This window comes from Cibotium barometz, chromosome 58 (genome assembly GCF_041138505.1).
Source record: "Cibotium barometz isolate CiBa-2024 chromosome 58, ASM4113850v1, whole genome shotgun sequence".
NCBI classification, from domain to species: domain Eukaryota; kingdom Viridiplantae; phylum Streptophyta; class Polypodiopsida; order Cyatheales; family Cibotiaceae; genus Cibotium; species Cibotium barometz.
The window spans coordinates 36,889,073-36,905,556 of NC_141103.1; the positions used below are offsets into that span (position 1 = coordinate 36,889,073).

Genomic DNA, 16,484 nt, shown 5'->3' on the forward strand with positions numbered 1-16,484 from the left:
TTTTATGCAAATGTGCATGAAATATAACACGCCCCAACTATACAAAATGGGTAGACATAAGACCAAAATGTCCGCACGTGGCAAATAAATGAAGTAACTCCACATTATACCACAAACGATAAATATGCACTCTGCACAACCCTACAGATAGATATCCTAGCTAGCTCCATGATAGTGCTCATCACCTACTACTTAATAATGCTGATCATGTTACTTACATATAATCAATTGGAATGCTCACAAACAATCCCAACATGACAACATATGATAGGCACAAACTTAAACACCAATAACACTAGCTTATTATATAACATGGAATCACCTGTAATATTAATAACACTAGCATGGTCCAAATTTTCATATACCAATTATTATAGGTATATATTTTTAATGCTTAATAATCATAGAAAAATATGCTTGATTTAATCATAGAAAAATATGCTTGATTTAATGTGTGCAGAAATCAGCTTAATGAAATGTGCGAATGTGCACAAGGTTATTATATGTGCGAATGTGAACAAGGTTATTTTATGAGTTATTTTTGTTATTCTCATGCCAAATGTTTGTGCAAATTATTTATGCACGGTTGTGCATGGCGTTCCTAGCATATATGCTAGAAGAGTTTTGATTATTTACACTTAGTGTGTGAACAAGCTCTAGTGCCATTTTTGTAAAAAGTGAAAAAGCAAAGCCCAATTTTGTATGCACAACTATTTATAGCTCCTTGGGCTATTTATTGAATATAATTCTCAAAAATACTCATGTCGTGGAAGTGGAGCTACATGCATGAGGGGGGAGATTGCACCCAATCTTGTCTTGATGGTGATGTTGTTCTATCACTCTTGTTAATGCTATGTTTTGCTCTTTCATATCAATTTGATGCAAGTCTATGCTTTAATCTTTGATGAATTTGTGAGTTTTTAATTGTTTCTTCAAGAAGTACAAAAGGTCCAGTGACACCAACACTAGCCCATTATTAGTATTTAATAATAGAATCACCCATGATACCAACTACCAACATGATGCAATGATATTTCAGGTGTCCCTAATCTACCATAGAAAGATCTAGCTGCAAAGTATGTATGCATCATAGCCTCGTCATCGACATCCTTCCAAGTATATCTCTAGATGGGGGAGTCATGGTGGGTGAAAGCTTGGTCCGTGGTACGACCCCCAAACCCCCATCACCTAGATTTCACTTGAAAGGTGCATACACAACAAGTTGTCCTTATTATTACTACTAATTCCCACTTTATTCGACAACTCCAACCTTGTAATTAACAGGGTTCCCTCAACAAAATGTTGATGAGCCCCAAAGTTGGAGAAGTTCATCTTTAGCCTTACAAGTCGACTTAATTCGCTTAATTCTTTCATTCCTCTCCAATGGTCTCAACTTCAACATCAGCTACATCAAGAGTTCTTTCATACGCACTTAGAACATAAAAAGCACATGGGTTGAATAATGCAAGGACAGGTCGTCCTCAAGTTCAGTTAACAATTCTCCTAACGAAAGCATCAACCAAGAAGTTGACATCTTATAGGTTAAAGAATGCAGGGACAAAGTCCTCCTAGTGAAAGCATCAACCAAGAAGCTGCCATCTTACAGGTTGATTTGATGTATCAAATAAGGAACTTGGATTCCAATTTCATTCTCATGATTGTGACTACATTTCTCTAGACCTCCCCATCTCTTCTCCACTATTGCTAATATGCCTTAGATTCAAAGATCGGATTGCATTAAGGGAAAGCGAGATTAAGAAGGATGAGAAAAAATTAGGGACAAGCGATGCAAACCATGCTTTGGTAAGGCAAATGCAATAAAATTCACCGAAGAATGTAGAGGGAAAATTGTTAGTTCTGTAACTAGAGAAGTATAATGCATGGAAGAAGCTGCATACGGTTGTCTTGATCACAACAATGGAGGGAAAATTGTTAGTTCTGTAACTAGAGAAGTATAATGCATGGAAGAAGCTGCATATGGTTGTCTTGATCACAGCAAGAAAATTCACCGAAGAATGTAAAATTGTTAGTTCTGTAACTAGAGAAGTATAATTCATGGAAGAAGCTGCATATGGTTGTCTTGATCACAGCAATGGAGGTAAGTTGGGGTTGGCTAAGGTAAATTGCACTTTGATACAAAGATGGCAAAGAATATTTAGAGCAGTGGTGTGGAACCTACCTCTTCCTATTATTCATAGAACGGTAGATGGTTGCTATTCAACTGTGATTTTTGTGAAAAGTCGGGAAATCTGTGGTGGAAGTGGGTTATGAGTTAGCACCCATGTGGTGTTATGTAGGCCATTTAGGTGTGATGCAAAATCCTCCAATTTTGGATGATGCATATAAATCTCGTGTTAGCTAGCTATGCAAGCTCATGGTGGCTAGTCCCTTGTTTTGTTCTTTTGAAATATCGTGATAAGCCTTTCAGTGACACACTCTCTTTGGGTGAAATTTTGATTGAAAACGTGCCCTTCCATGTCCTTGTGTGATGATCAGCTCACTCGCTCCGCGTAGCAGGCATCGATGACTTCCTTTTCTATCTAAGTGAATATATACACACACATGGAAATGGCTGCTGCTACCAGCTTGTCTAGCGCCCCGCCCTTTATCAGAGCGTCATCTCGGGGCTCTCCGCAACCGGCTTCTCTGTGCAAACCTGCAGAAGCAGAGCTCTGCTTCCATCCTTTGTCATCTTGCGTCTCTCTCTGTACGGCCAATTATGCGCTCCGAAGGCCTTCCAACGCACTGGGATGGGCCCCCGCCATAGCCACAGAAGGGGAAGCTTCTGCAAGACTTTGTTGCTGGAGAAGCTTGAGGAGATCAATCAGGCACTTTACCTGCTCTCAGCAGCAGCACAAATCAGTCTCATTTAGCTTCAGAAGATCATTATTAGGGTTTTCTGCTCCCTGCAGAATTTATTGCAATGGCAATGCCCGGCTCCGAAACAGATGCAGAAAGCTGGAGGGCATGAAATACAGACACGACAACAGGCTCAGGTGTCACAGCACAGGGCCAGAAGATGAGCAGGATGGTGCAAAGTCCACCACCGTGGTCACCACAGAAGACCCAGATGAGTCCAAGCCAACCCCCTCTCCACCATCATCTGAGGAGGTAAGTTACCCTACTCTACCTATCGTGCCCATTTTTTCAACTTGAAAGATTCACTACTTTATCTACAGTGAAGAATTTTTCTTCCACGTGGCTGCAACTTTTGCATGTGGTGGCCAATTGGTGTCGCATGCACTTGGTGGCTATGTGCTGACTTGATGGTGCCAGCACATATCACATGCTACGCTTTACATCCATTAGTCATGGTGGTTGCCATGCGTGTGGTGCATGTTCTTTTGTTGTAATATGCATATGGTGTGGATGTTTTGTTGTCATATGCATTCAATCTCACAAGCGAAAAAACAAGTGGTTATAGTGTCACAAATGAGAAACTTGAAGCTGATTATGGGAAGAGTCTAGTTCAATCATCTTTCTTACAGAGAACTAAAGACAGACTTATGAGGGACAGAAGAGGAGAGAGGACCAGATTCAGAGCCAAACTACCCTCACATCATTCTTACAGAGTGTTGGATGGACAGCGCAAAACTAGAGAGCTAGGTGATGATAGCTTCCCATACACTGTCAAATGCACTGGCTAGATGCAAGAAATAAGAGTTCTTTGCAAAACTTGACTAGGGGTTCTCTAGTAAAGCAGTAACTCTGAAGTCTTATGGCTTGGCTTTCTAGAAAGGAAATCGGCTTCCCTCACGAACCTGGCCATATGGGAAGCCTAGAGTGAAAAACCGCTTTTTAATGTAGGGAATGCAGATCACGAGACATCAATCTGCAGTGTGCTTTCTATCCGATGCAGGGAAATTTTTGCAATGGCTTTCTTGATAGTGGTGAATGTATGAAATTGTAACATGCGGAGACTTACAGACAGGATTATACTTCGAAAAGGAATATTCAGCACCTTGGTTCTTGACGATTGCACAATGTAATGGAGAGAGAGAGAGAGAGAGAGAGAGAGAGAGAGAGAGAGAGAGAAGAAAAGAAGAAGAGAGAGAGAGAGAGAGAGAGAGAGAGAGAGAGAGAGAGAGAGAGAAGAAAAGAAGAAGAAGAAGAACAAAGACAAGTACACCTGATTCGGTCCCAAATACCCTCTGAAGGGCCGCCACCAAGGACTGGTGTATTTGCTTTATTGAATGATGAAAAAGACTGACGCCTTGGAGATCTTCCTTGGCTGTAAATCTGCAGCCTGAAGATGACCTAATTCTGACTTTCAATTTCACCTTGCTTTGGTTCTCCCTTTGACTGTCCTGGCCCTTGGAGTTCTTCAGCACTTGTGAATAATGAGATAGATTAACCATTTGCTAGCCTATGTGTATATAGGTCTCAATGCTGCTGGTCGGTCTGCATAAACCCCTGTGAGTCTGCTGTAAAAGGGCCGCACGACTTGTTTATTCACCATTATTACGGTGCCTTTCACATGTGGCCCAACAGGACTGCTGGCCGACTGCTTTGGGAGTTCTAATGCTGCCCAACTGGGACCTAAGCCCTTCCTTGGGCTGGCCGACCAGGTCCCTAACCGCTATGGGCTGGCCGCCTTGCTGGCCAGGCCCCTAAGCCTGGCTGACTTGCTGCCCAGGCCCCTAGGCCTGACTGACTTGCTGCTCAGCCCTTCCATGGGCTGTTTGCTTGGCCATGGGGGGCCCACAAGGGCTGCCTACCTTGTAGGCAAGGCCCTTAAGGCCTTTTGGGGTGGCCCACAAGGCTGTCCCTTTGCCTACCTGCCCACATACCAGAGTATGTATGCTATAAGACTTCTAAACCTATGACTGGTGTTCCAGGTAGAGCCCGATACACCTCTACTGTTAGCTACACTCTTGGGACATCTCAGAAGTGAACAGGATCTATCCCGGGCACTTGTTTACTCTGACTGGACAGGGTTCTTTTCCCGTGGGAACACACGCTAGTGTGTCGGCCTTTTAGGTTTAGGTCTCATATATTGTACTTTGTACTTTCATTTCACTATCATCAAGTACAACTTTCCAGCACACTCTCTCTCACACATGTTTTCTGTTCAAGCTGTGTGTGTGTGTGTCTATGTGGTTGCAGAGCTTCCCCCATACCCGATATTGGTATCAGAGCCAGCTTAGCTTGCTGCTTGTACATGGATCTATGCCGACCTGTTGTTGTCCATACAGTAGCCGGCTGTGAACCGGCCTTCAGAAATTTATAACCTCAAAATCCCTTTTGTCCCCTTTCACACTTGGGCTGGCCACACTTATGAGTTTCCTTTTCACATTCAACTGATGCCTGTCCACACTGTGCGTCCCGTGCTCGTGCGCACCTGCTTGTTGTCCAGAGGGAAAAACACAGGGTCGTAACATACCCCCCTCTTGAAAAATAGCAAGCGTCCTGGATTGCACTCAATAACACAGTAAGCATCCAAAAGATTCCCCATATGACCAAAACAATGTCCCTCAAGTGCATCTGGGTGATGAAACAATCATCCTGAACAATAAGGCCAAACCGTCACGTCAAAGTGACAAACAACTCTTGCTTGTTCCTTCAGAACCTGTAGCCAAAAGTCTAAAATTAAGTGGAAACACGTCACCTGTGTTAACCAAAAACAAAACCATGCATCATTCTACATATGACAAACATATGCATGACACAGATATGCATTCGCAAACAATATGCTCCTCAAAAAGAAAACAAACAGGGGAGCTAGAATGCTCCTGCAAATAGTACAAGGACACCGATTGGCCCCAAAACGCAGTGGCGCCCCTTGCGGTATTTCTTTACTTGATAAAAAAAAAATGAGTACAAAGTACAACTTGTCGAATCCTTTATCAATAGGATCCCTTTTTAGCTTTTCACCCAGGACTTTCCAAATAAGATCTCTCGTTACTACACCAAAGCATGCCATAGAGAATTGGTTTTTAGCACTGAGATTGGATGGTGCATATGTGGATTTATCTATCATGGAAATAGGACATTGGTCTTTCGAGAAGAAACAGGACTTTGGTATCGAGGAAACAGGCCTATGGTTTATGGGATATAGGTCTTTGGTTTATCGGATACAGGTCTTTGGTTTCATGTGGAAAGCTTGTCTTTGGATTCATGTGAACATGTTCTAGTTTTCTTGAGGTTACATGCAAGCTGTGACTATAGGAAGGACATATGGTTTGGTACAACCCTACTGGTGTTTGGGAAAGGGTTCGTGAGATCCATGGTTGAGATGGAGAAGACCTTTTCAAGCAAGGTTGTTCTCCATAGTACCAAGCGAGAGAAAAATAGAGAACCTGTAAGCAAATCCTTGAATACATATACAAGTGGCTACAGATTGCACAGAACTACAGAGGTGCAAAACTGATCGTGGGTGTGAGGAGGACCATAAGCTTGATGTTGGGTGCAGGGTGGAGACTTGAAGATGATTATTTCTCTCTCCCTCTCTCTCTCATCTTAAGGGCCTTGCTTGTTTTCTCTTCTTTGTGCCATGGAAGCATAAGAGACTCTGAAACAAGAGAACAAGCTACAGATACACAGGACGATGTTCATGGGAGAGATTGACCAATCTTGTGGTCAAGAACAGCCTGAACCATATGACAAAGATCCATCTTCCTCAGTCATACCTTAGTTCCAAAGGCAAAAACCATCCATAGTTGCAGTTATAGTTCAAGGTGCAGCCGACTGTGAACCATACCCAACTTTACCATCTCATGTGACTAGTACACAATATCATAGAAGTCCCATAAGCAAATGTACTATCAGCCTCAGTACCTTGGGTGAATACAAAGATGTCACCAAGCGACTCCTAGATGAAAACTGAGCCTGTCTATAACAAGGGAGTGGAGGTGCTACCCCCCTCTTGAGCATCAGGCAATGCTCCAGACCCATGCTCTGCTGAACCTGAATGAGCCGTAGCAAGAGTCGGCTCCAACTCAAAGGCATCAAGATAAAGCTGCAATACCTTAGGTGAATCTGCTAAGTCACCCTCCTCCATCCACTTCGCATCCATCTGTGAACTTCACAAGATAGCGACGGGAAACTTTACCTTGTACGGTGTACCTTTCTTTCCTTGTGTGCCAGTATCTTCCCGGGAATAAGAACCTCATCAAGTTCCTCCGCTTCCGTCTGAGCCTCATCTGATACATCCACAGGCACCCAAAACCTGCTTGCACTCCACCCAAGTGGTAAGCACAAGTCTCTGATGAAGCATAGTAGATCACCACTGCTAAACATAGAAAGAAGCTGCCTTCCGAACCCCATGAAGCCTCCGTGAAGATACCACCGGTTACAAATTGTCGAAAGCCATAGCCTTCAACCCATGTTTTGCACCATAACACTTCAACTGCTTCTTGTTTCCTGGCCAACTACTTCTTGTCCTTGGTGTCTTTTCTCCTGAGCTTCATCTTTAGCTTTTGCTCTTCACCTCATATAGGCAAAGACAATCAATCCTGCACTGTCTCCTGTACTTCTTTTTCACTTTCCTCATGTAGAAGCTTTTGATGTGACAACCACGGGCTCGCCTCCTTGAGAAAGTCGACAATATCCCGGCAAGGGAACCATGTGAACCGGCCTTCAGAAATTTGACGGGTGGTGGAACAAAACTCGCACACAAAACACTTCATCACCCATAGGAACCTGGGAAAAAGAAAATGTCATGTGCAAGTATGCCATGGACATGTTCCTCAGCTAATTCAGAAGGGGCAGCCAGAAAAGAACGATAAGAACCAGAAGTTGGAGCATCAAGTGCTGTTTTGGCTAGAGGGGTCCAGGATGACCAGGCAGCTGCAGGAGGGTATTGTCGGCTGCAAGAAAAGGCTGTCGGCTAGACCAGATTAGAGGCGGCTGCAAGAGGGTATTGTCGTCTGCAAGAAAAGGCTGTCGGCTAGACTAGATTAGAGGCGGCTGCAGGCGCATCACATTTATGGGAAAATACTGCCAGTCGGCTGGCCGACCAGCAGTCGGCCAGCTCTCCTATTTGTTCAAGAGCCTATAAAAAGGCAAGGATGCTCATTGTATTAGTCATTCTCTCCCTTATGGAGTGGATCAAGTACTAGGACAGATTTTGGTGTGTCACACCTTTTTAGCAAGGCAGCCTAGGGCTGTAGACTGAGTACCTTTTTGTATCATATGAAATATACTGAATTTCCAGCATTTCTCTCTCTCTACTCTCCCTTCTGTTTGCGTTTTTGCATCAGAAAGAAGACCCCTAGAGCTTCCACGTGTTACAGAAAACAAACAGGGGAGCTAGAATGCTCCTGCAAATAGTACAAGGACACCGATTGGCCCCAAAACGCAGTGGCACCCCTTGCGGTATTTCTTTACTTGATAAAAAAAAAATGAGTACAAAGTACAACTTGTTGAATCCTTTACCAATAGGATCCCTTTTTAGCTTTTCACCCAGGACTTTCCAAATAAGATCTCTCATTACTACAGCAAAGCATTCCATAGAGAAGGCACATCTGTATGACACCTCCCTGCTTGAAAAGGTCTTCTCCATCTCAACCATGGATCTCACGAACCCTTTCCCAAACAGCAGTAGGGCTGTACCAAACCATATGTCCTTCCTATAGTCACAGCTTGCATGTAACCTCGAGAAAACTAGAACATGTTCACATTGAAGGCAATGAAGTGTTAGGGTTAGGGTTTACAGAAGCTTCAAGCAAGCGTGGAAACCAACAGAGAGAGAGAACACGACTTCAGTCTATTGCTTGATGAAAAAAATGAAGTACAATAACCACATAATAGTGACCCTAAAGATAAGTGTTCACATGTCGGGCCATAAAATGTGCCGGGTGGACCAAAACACTTATAAACTGCATATAAGTGAAACTGAGCTAAACTGGGGGAAAAAACCTCCACTAACTGAAGTAAAAAGTGCCCCAGTAATCTACTGATGATCACTAGCACTCCTGTGGGTGCATACACAGCATAAAACCCAACAAACCCCCCTGGAGTGATATGTGATCACTGTACATCATCCACCAAAAGGAAACAAATTCAAAGCACTGCGGAATGCTTCAAATTTCGGACGTGGTAATGCCTTGGTGAAGATGTCTGCCACATTCTGATCTGTAGGACAGTAGATCAGACTGATATCTTCTGCCTGGAGTCTCTCCCGAACAAAATGATAGTGAATCTCAATGTGTTTCGTGCGAGCATGAAACACAGGATTCCTGGCCACAGCAATGGCACTCTGACTATCAGTATAGATAGGTGTAGGCTCCTCCACTGAAATATCCATATCAGTCATGAGACGACGCAGCCAAACACACTCAACAGTAGTAGTGTAGGCTGCTCTGTACTCTGCCTCACAAGACGAAGTGGCCACTGTGGTTTGTTTCTTGCTTAGCCAAGAAATGCATGAAGAGCCAAGAAAGAAACAATTTCCACTAGTGGAATGTCTGGTATCAAAATCACCAGCCCAATCTGAATCACTGTAAGCGTATAACTGCATGTCACCCCCCTCAGGATAAAGCAATCCAAGAGACAAGGTACCCTGCAAATAACGGAATACACGCTTCACAGCTTGCCAATGTGACAACTGCGGGCTGTGCATGAATCTGCTCAACTGAGAGACTGCATACTGAATATCTGGCCTTGTATTACACAAGTAAATGAGGCACCCAACAGCCTGAGCATATGTAGTGGCATCAAAGGAAACACTGTCATCTTGTAGTGACAGTTTCATCCCAGGCTCCATAGGAGTACTAATAGGCTTGCAATCCTGAAATTTAAACTTCTCCAGAAGTTTAGCAACATAACGTGATTGCAACAACCCAATGCCTCTGTTATCCTGCAGAAACTGTATGCCCAAATAGTAATGTACAAGCCCCAAGTCAGACATGTCAAATGTCTGTTGCAGTATCTCCTTAAAAGCTGCAATTTTGTCATCATTTGATCCCATGAGCAAGAGATCATCCACATAAAGACTGATGACCAGCAGATCTGTCTCTTCTTTCTTTACATACAGAGTGGCCTCTGATGGACTGTTCACAAATCCCTGAGTGAGTAGAAAAGCATCTATTTTTGCATACCAAGCTCGTGGAGCTTGTTTCAAACCATACAAGGCCTTTTTCAGCCTGCAAACTTTCCCCTCATGACCATGTTCTGCAAAACCCATGGGCTGAAATACATAAACTTCCTCCTCGAGGTCACCATGTAGGAATGCAGTCTTTATGTCCAACTGGTGAACAACCCAACCACGATGTGCAGCCAATGCAATGACACACCTAAGTGTCGACATACGGGATGTAGGAGCAAATGTCTCCTCATAATCAATGCCCTTCTTCTGTGCATAGCCCTTTGCAACTAGACGGGCTTTGTACCTGTCAATGGATCCATCTGCATTTCTTTTCAACTTATAGACCCATTTAGTACCAATTGCTTTCTTGCCCTTGGGCAGATCAACCAAATCCCATGTTTGATTCCTTTTAATAGAATCAAGCTCATCCTGCATGGCTTTGTTCCAATGCACATTATCTCGTGCATCCACAAATGAATCAGGCTCATCATCATCCTGTAAACTGGCTTCCATAACCAGATTCAAATCCATGATGTGTGCATGCTCATTGGTCCTTGTCTCCCTACGAGTACGACCAGCAAGAGGACCCTCTAAATGGCTGTCCTGTAATGTCCTCAAATACCATCTAGGTATGTGTCTGACCTGTGGTGCCTGCTGCCCCATATTTGGTTCAGCTTCTGGCTCATTTTGCTGCTGAATTTCTGCACCACCTACATCATTTGCTGGCTGTCCTGTACCCTCATGAGTTGGATCACCAACTGTGGAATGAAACTCCATGGGTAGTAGACCTTCAAACACATCATTTTCAGCCTCATAACCAGCCATGGATATTTCTGATTTTTCATAAAAAATCACATCCTGACTAGTGAATATCTTCCTGGATAGTGGGTCATATAACCTGTAGCCCTTGCTCTCACGGCTATACCCAACAAAAATGCATTTTGTGGCTTTATCATCCAGCTTCCTCCTCAACTCTTTGGGTATGTGTGCATATGCAAGACACCCAAAGATACGAAAATGCGATACAGTAGGCTTGCGGCCATGCCAAGCCTCAAAAGGAGTAATAGAAACCAATGCCTTTGTGGGACATCGATTCAAAATATGACAAGCACACATTACTGCTTCCACCCAAAAGATATGTGGTAGCCTTTTTGCCTTTAGCATACATCTGGCCATCTCCATGAGTGACCGATTCTTCCTTTCTGCAACCCCATTCTGCTGTGGAGTGTAAGGAGTAGTATACTGATGTTTTATACCTCTACTCCCAAGAAAGGAATTCAGCATATGTGACATATATTCCCCCTCTCGATCAGAACGGAGAGTCTTGACCTTGCATCCTGACTCTGTCTCAGCAAGTGCTACAAAGGCCAAAAATGCATCATATACCTGTGATTTCTGTGTCAAAGGATAGACCCAGCATATACGAGAGAAGTCATCAATAAATGTTGCAAAATAGAAGCAACCACCTAATGACTTCGTCTGCATGGGACCACAAAGATCACTGTGTATAAGTTGCAACTTTGCAGTTGCTCTTAGAGCTTGATCACGTGGGAAGGAAAACCTGTGCATTTTTCCCAAAATACATCCTTCACAAATGTGATCTGGAGGCTTCTCCATGAGAGGTAGATCTGTAAACATGTTATGTCGCTGCATAAGCATAAGACTACCAAAATTTACATGCCCCATGCGAGCATGCCATAACTCCGCATCAACCATAGCTGGAGTAAGCATTATAAGCAGACTGATCCACTGGCTGAAATGCATCCAACTGATAAAGTCCATGACATAATGTACCAGTAAGCATCAAGGTCAAGGCATTAGCTTTTTAGTATGCTTTCCACTAAGGATAAACTTGACAAGACCAACTATTTGTTATGGTCCTATATGGTAGGCGACGCCTGTTGCAGTACCCGACTGAGTCAGCGTTGACAAGTACAGTCGACGCTTGTTGCAGCACACGACTTAGTCAGCGTGGACAAGGAGCTGGTACGGGTGCTGACAGCAACGAACAGGTACGGCAGGCTGCAGGCGAGATTTGCAGGCGGCGCACAGGTGTACGGGAGAAGCTTCAAAAACGTACGGGAGTTGTACGGTCAGCAGCAATAGAAGCCTGGCAGTGTACGGGCAGGAACAGTCAAGCCTTCAATGCTCTGATACCAAATGAAGGCAATGAAGTGTTAGGGTTAGGGTTTACAGAAGCTTCAAGCAGGCGTGGAAACCAACAGAGAGAGAGAACACGACTTCAGATTGCTTGATGAAAAAAATGAAGTACAATAGCCACATAATAGTGACCCTAAAGATAAGTGTTCACATGTCCGGCCATAAAATGTGCCGGGTGGACCAAAACACTTATAAACTGCATATAAGTGAAACTGAGCTAAACTGGGGGAAAAAACCTCCACTAACTGAAGTAAAAAGTGCCCCAATAATCTACTGATGATCACTAGCACTCCTCTGGGTGCATACACAGCATAAAACCCAACACACATGTGTAACACGCGGAAGCTCTGGGGTCTTCTTTCAGCCCTAAACACTCTTGGAAAACATCTGATGCAAAACGCAGATATAGAGAGAGAGTAGAGAGAGAGAGAGATGTGCTGGAAATTCAGTATATTGATATGGTACAAAAAGGTACTTCTACTACAGCCATAGGCTGCCTTGTACAAAAGGTGGTGAACACCCAAAATCCTGTCCTAAACTAGGACCCTAATGATCCACTCCATAAAGGAATGAATGGTTCATTCAATGAGCACACTTGGCTATTTATATGGGTCTTGGACACTTGGTATGCTGGCCGACTGCTGGTCGGCCAGTCATAAATGCATTAAAATGCTCTTTAACGCAGCCGACTGGTCCTCTTCACTTTGTGATGCGCCTGCAGCCCGCCCCTTGTCCTCTGGTTTGGCCGACCACACTCTGTGAGCAGCCTACAGCACCCCTTTTCTTCTAACTCACTGACAGGACATGCCCTCCAGGCCTTGCTCCAAGTCCATACTGTCCACTTCTGTATCTTGTGCTCCAAACCCTGACTCTATCTGGTTCATACTCTTTATCTGGCTGCCTCTTCTGGATCAGCGTTTGAAGATTGTCCATGGCATTGATCATGCACATGACATCCCCCTCTGCTAAACTTGATGACGGGATTCCAACCTGTTCTTGGATGACTGTCATCATCCCATACTTTTTCCTGAAGTCCCTCTGTCATCCATCCATCCCTCGCAACCCTTTTTCTCTGAAAACCCGGCCTCTTCTCCAAACCACTCTGTCTCAGAATAAGATCTATGCATTTGTTCCATCTAGTCCACAATCCATTCCTGCCCCGACTCTGAACACTGTCTTGGTCTTCATTCCCGAGAAATGAGTCTGGCACTCTCACCTCACCCCTTGGAGGATAAACCTCCCTTGGGACCGTTGCCCGAGAACCTATCTGGCTCGCAGGACTGCCATCCCCTTTGGCACTGTGGAACACCACCAACAAACCTCCAGGGAATTCTTCCCGGTTCTGTGCTCCTTGCCTTGGGCTTCGTATCTGTGTACTTTCCTGTACCTTGTCCCTGTACACCATCATATGGGACTGAATTCGTGTTTAGCTTTGCTGAGCCTGATGCTCTGATACCAATGTAACACGCGGAAGCCTTGGGGGTCTTCTTTCAGCGCTAAACACTCTTGGAAAACATCTGATGCAAAACGCAGATATAGAGAGAGAGAGATGTGCTGGAAATTCAGTATATTGATATGGTACAAAAAGGTACTTCTACTACAGCCATAGGCTGCCTTGTACAAAAGGTGGTGAACACCCAAAATCCTATCCTAAACTAGGACCCTAATGATCCACTCCATAAAGGAATGAATGGTTCATTCAATGAGCACACTTGGCTATTTATATGGGTCTTGGACACTTGGTATGCTGGCCGACTGCTGGTCGGCCAGTCATAAATGCATTAAAATGCTCTTTAACGCAGCCGACTGGTCCTCTTCACTTTGTGATGCGCCTGCAGCCTGCCCCTTGTCCTCTGGTTCAGCCGACCACACTCTGTGAGCAGCTGACAGCATCCCTTTTCTTCTAACTCACTGACAGGACATGCACTCCAAGCCTTGCTCCAAGTCCATACTGTCCACTTCTGTATCTTGTGCTCCAAACCCTGACTCTATCTGGTTCATACTCTTTATCTGGCTGCCTCTTCTGGATCAGCGTCTGAAGATTGTCCATGGCATTGATCATGCACATGACAACATGAATCCAAAGACAAGCTTTCCACATGAAACCAAAGACCTTCATCCGATAAACCAAAGACCTATATCCCATAAACCATAGGCCTGTTTCCTCGATACCAAAGTCCTATTTCTTCTCGAAAGACCAATGTCCTGTTTCCATGACAGATAAATCCACATATGCACCATCCAATCTCGGTGCTAAAAACCAAGGTTGTTCTCCATAGCCAAGCGAGAGAAAAATAGAGAACCTGTAAGTAAATCCCTGAATACATATAAGTTCATCACGAAGAGAAGTCACACCATCTCTCCCATGAACATTGTCCTGTGTATCTGTAGCTTGTTCTTTTGTTTCAGAGTCTCTTATGCTTCCATGGCACACAGAAGAGAAAACACGCAAGGCCCTTAAGATGAGAGAGAGAGGGAGAGAGAAATAATCATCTTCAAGTCTCCACCCTGCACCCAACATCAAGCGCATGGTCCTCCTCACACCCACGATCAGTTCTGCACCTCTGTAGTTCTGTGCAATCTGTAGCCACTTGTAGCCCAGGCCTTGCCCTGTTCGCCGTCCAGAGCTTCCTACAGTTCAGCACCTCAGCAGCCCAGCCCGCCACAGCCTTCCTGTAGTTCTGCCGTGCGCCTCCTGCAGCCAGCCCGCATACATCCAAGCAAAAGAGAGAGCGTGCTCAGTACAGCACCGCCTCCTTGCAAGAGAGAGAGAAAGACAAGGTGGTTCAGTTCGCTGGTCTATTGCAGAGTGGAAAAGTCCTGTATGTGCTGCTGCCCGACTCTTAGCAAGAGAGAAAAACACGTGTTGCTGCCCGTCTTCCCACGAGCTAAAAGCAGTCCTGCAGCCCAGCCCACGTGCTATCCTGCAGCTGCCAACTTTCCCCTGCAGTCGTGCGCAGCTTTCTCACCCCCTTCCGATCGAGAGAGCGAACAAGCGCATTCCAGCCCCGCCTCCTACTCAGCCGTGCGCTGCGTGCAACCTTGCGCTTTCCTGCAGCCCGCCAGTCGCCAAAGAAACACCACACGTGTAACTGAAACACTGCCCGCCAACATGGCCATACTGCCCGCCAACATGGCCATAGAAAAGCAGGCGACAACATGCCCACATGCACACGCTCCTACAAGCGCACACCCACACGTAACTGGTCGCACAGATGTGTGGGAGGAAACCATGTCCAAGGAGAAGCGCCACACGACTCCACGTTTCGGAATCCGCCACCCTTCCCTTTATAAAGATTCGCCTCCACCTGTTTTTTTTTCTCCAAAAACTAAAAGCAATAGCAAAAACGCATGCCTTCAAATAATATTATTATTTTTGTCATCAAAGGTTTTAAAAACCTTATAACCTCAAAATCCCTTTTGTCCCCTTTCACACTTGGGTTGGCCAGACTTATGAGTTTCCTTTTCACATTTAACTGATGCCTGTCCACAGTGTGCATCCCGTGCTCGTGCCCGTGCCCGTGCCCACCTGCTTGTTGTCCAAAGGGAAAAACACAGGGTCGTAACTGTCAAAATACACAGCGGAAATGATAACCAAACTTGGTCCAAAAGAGCAAGTAGAGTGCAGAAAATAGACAGCACAAGAAACACTGAGAGATAGGCGTGTAAACTCTTCTCTATACACAAGATCCCGTACAAAACTGAATGAGAAAATGGTGAGGAACATGGGGCCTATTTATATGCCCCATGGATGTAGTCGGCCAGCACTTGAGGGCTCTCCACGACTGCATAAAGCAAGTCGGCTAGCAGAAAATATCTCCACGACTGTACAAAACAGGTCGGCCAGCATCAAAACCTCCACGATTGCACCATAGGCAGTTGGCCAGCCACCAGGAGCACATGAGGTGCAGTCGGCCAACATCAGGGGCTCCTGCCAACATGTGGCATCCATCCGCACCATGGAAAAATGGGGAAAAAATACGGGGAGTGAGGAAAAATGATAAAACACCTATACAGGGCGGGCACACCCACAACAGAAGCCCTGGTGTCTGATTAAGATAGGAGATGACTTCTAACACCCCCTCTCAGCTCCTGGCTGTGCAATCAACCCAAGGGGAGCTGGAGTGCCGCCTGAGCGTAGCCTGAGGTAGAGACTTTGTGAAGAGGTCCGCCGCATTGTCCTCTGTCGAACAATAAAGGAGCAAGATGTCACCTGCCAAGATCTTCTCACGTACAAAGTGATACTGTATCTCTATGTGCTTGGTCCGGGCATGGAAGACCGGGTTCCGAGCAATAG

The 16,484-nt window shown here is 45.0% G+C and overlaps 1 protein-coding gene across 1 annotated transcript in view; it reads left to right on the forward strand.

Annotated features, from left to right (window-relative positions):
• The first annotated feature begins 2,383 nt into the window (after nt 1–2,383).
• EGY1 (Peptidase M50 family protein) overlaps nt 2,384–16,484 on the forward strand; it is a 66,829-nt gene continuing 52,728 nt past the window's right edge. The window contains exon 1 of the mRNA XM_086792980.1: nt 2,384–3,111. Within this exon, the coding sequence (XP_086649106.1) occupies nt 2,563–3,111 (549 nt within the window). The 5' untranslated portion in view covers nt 2,384–2,562. The remainder of the gene's footprint in view (nt 3,112–16,484) is intronic.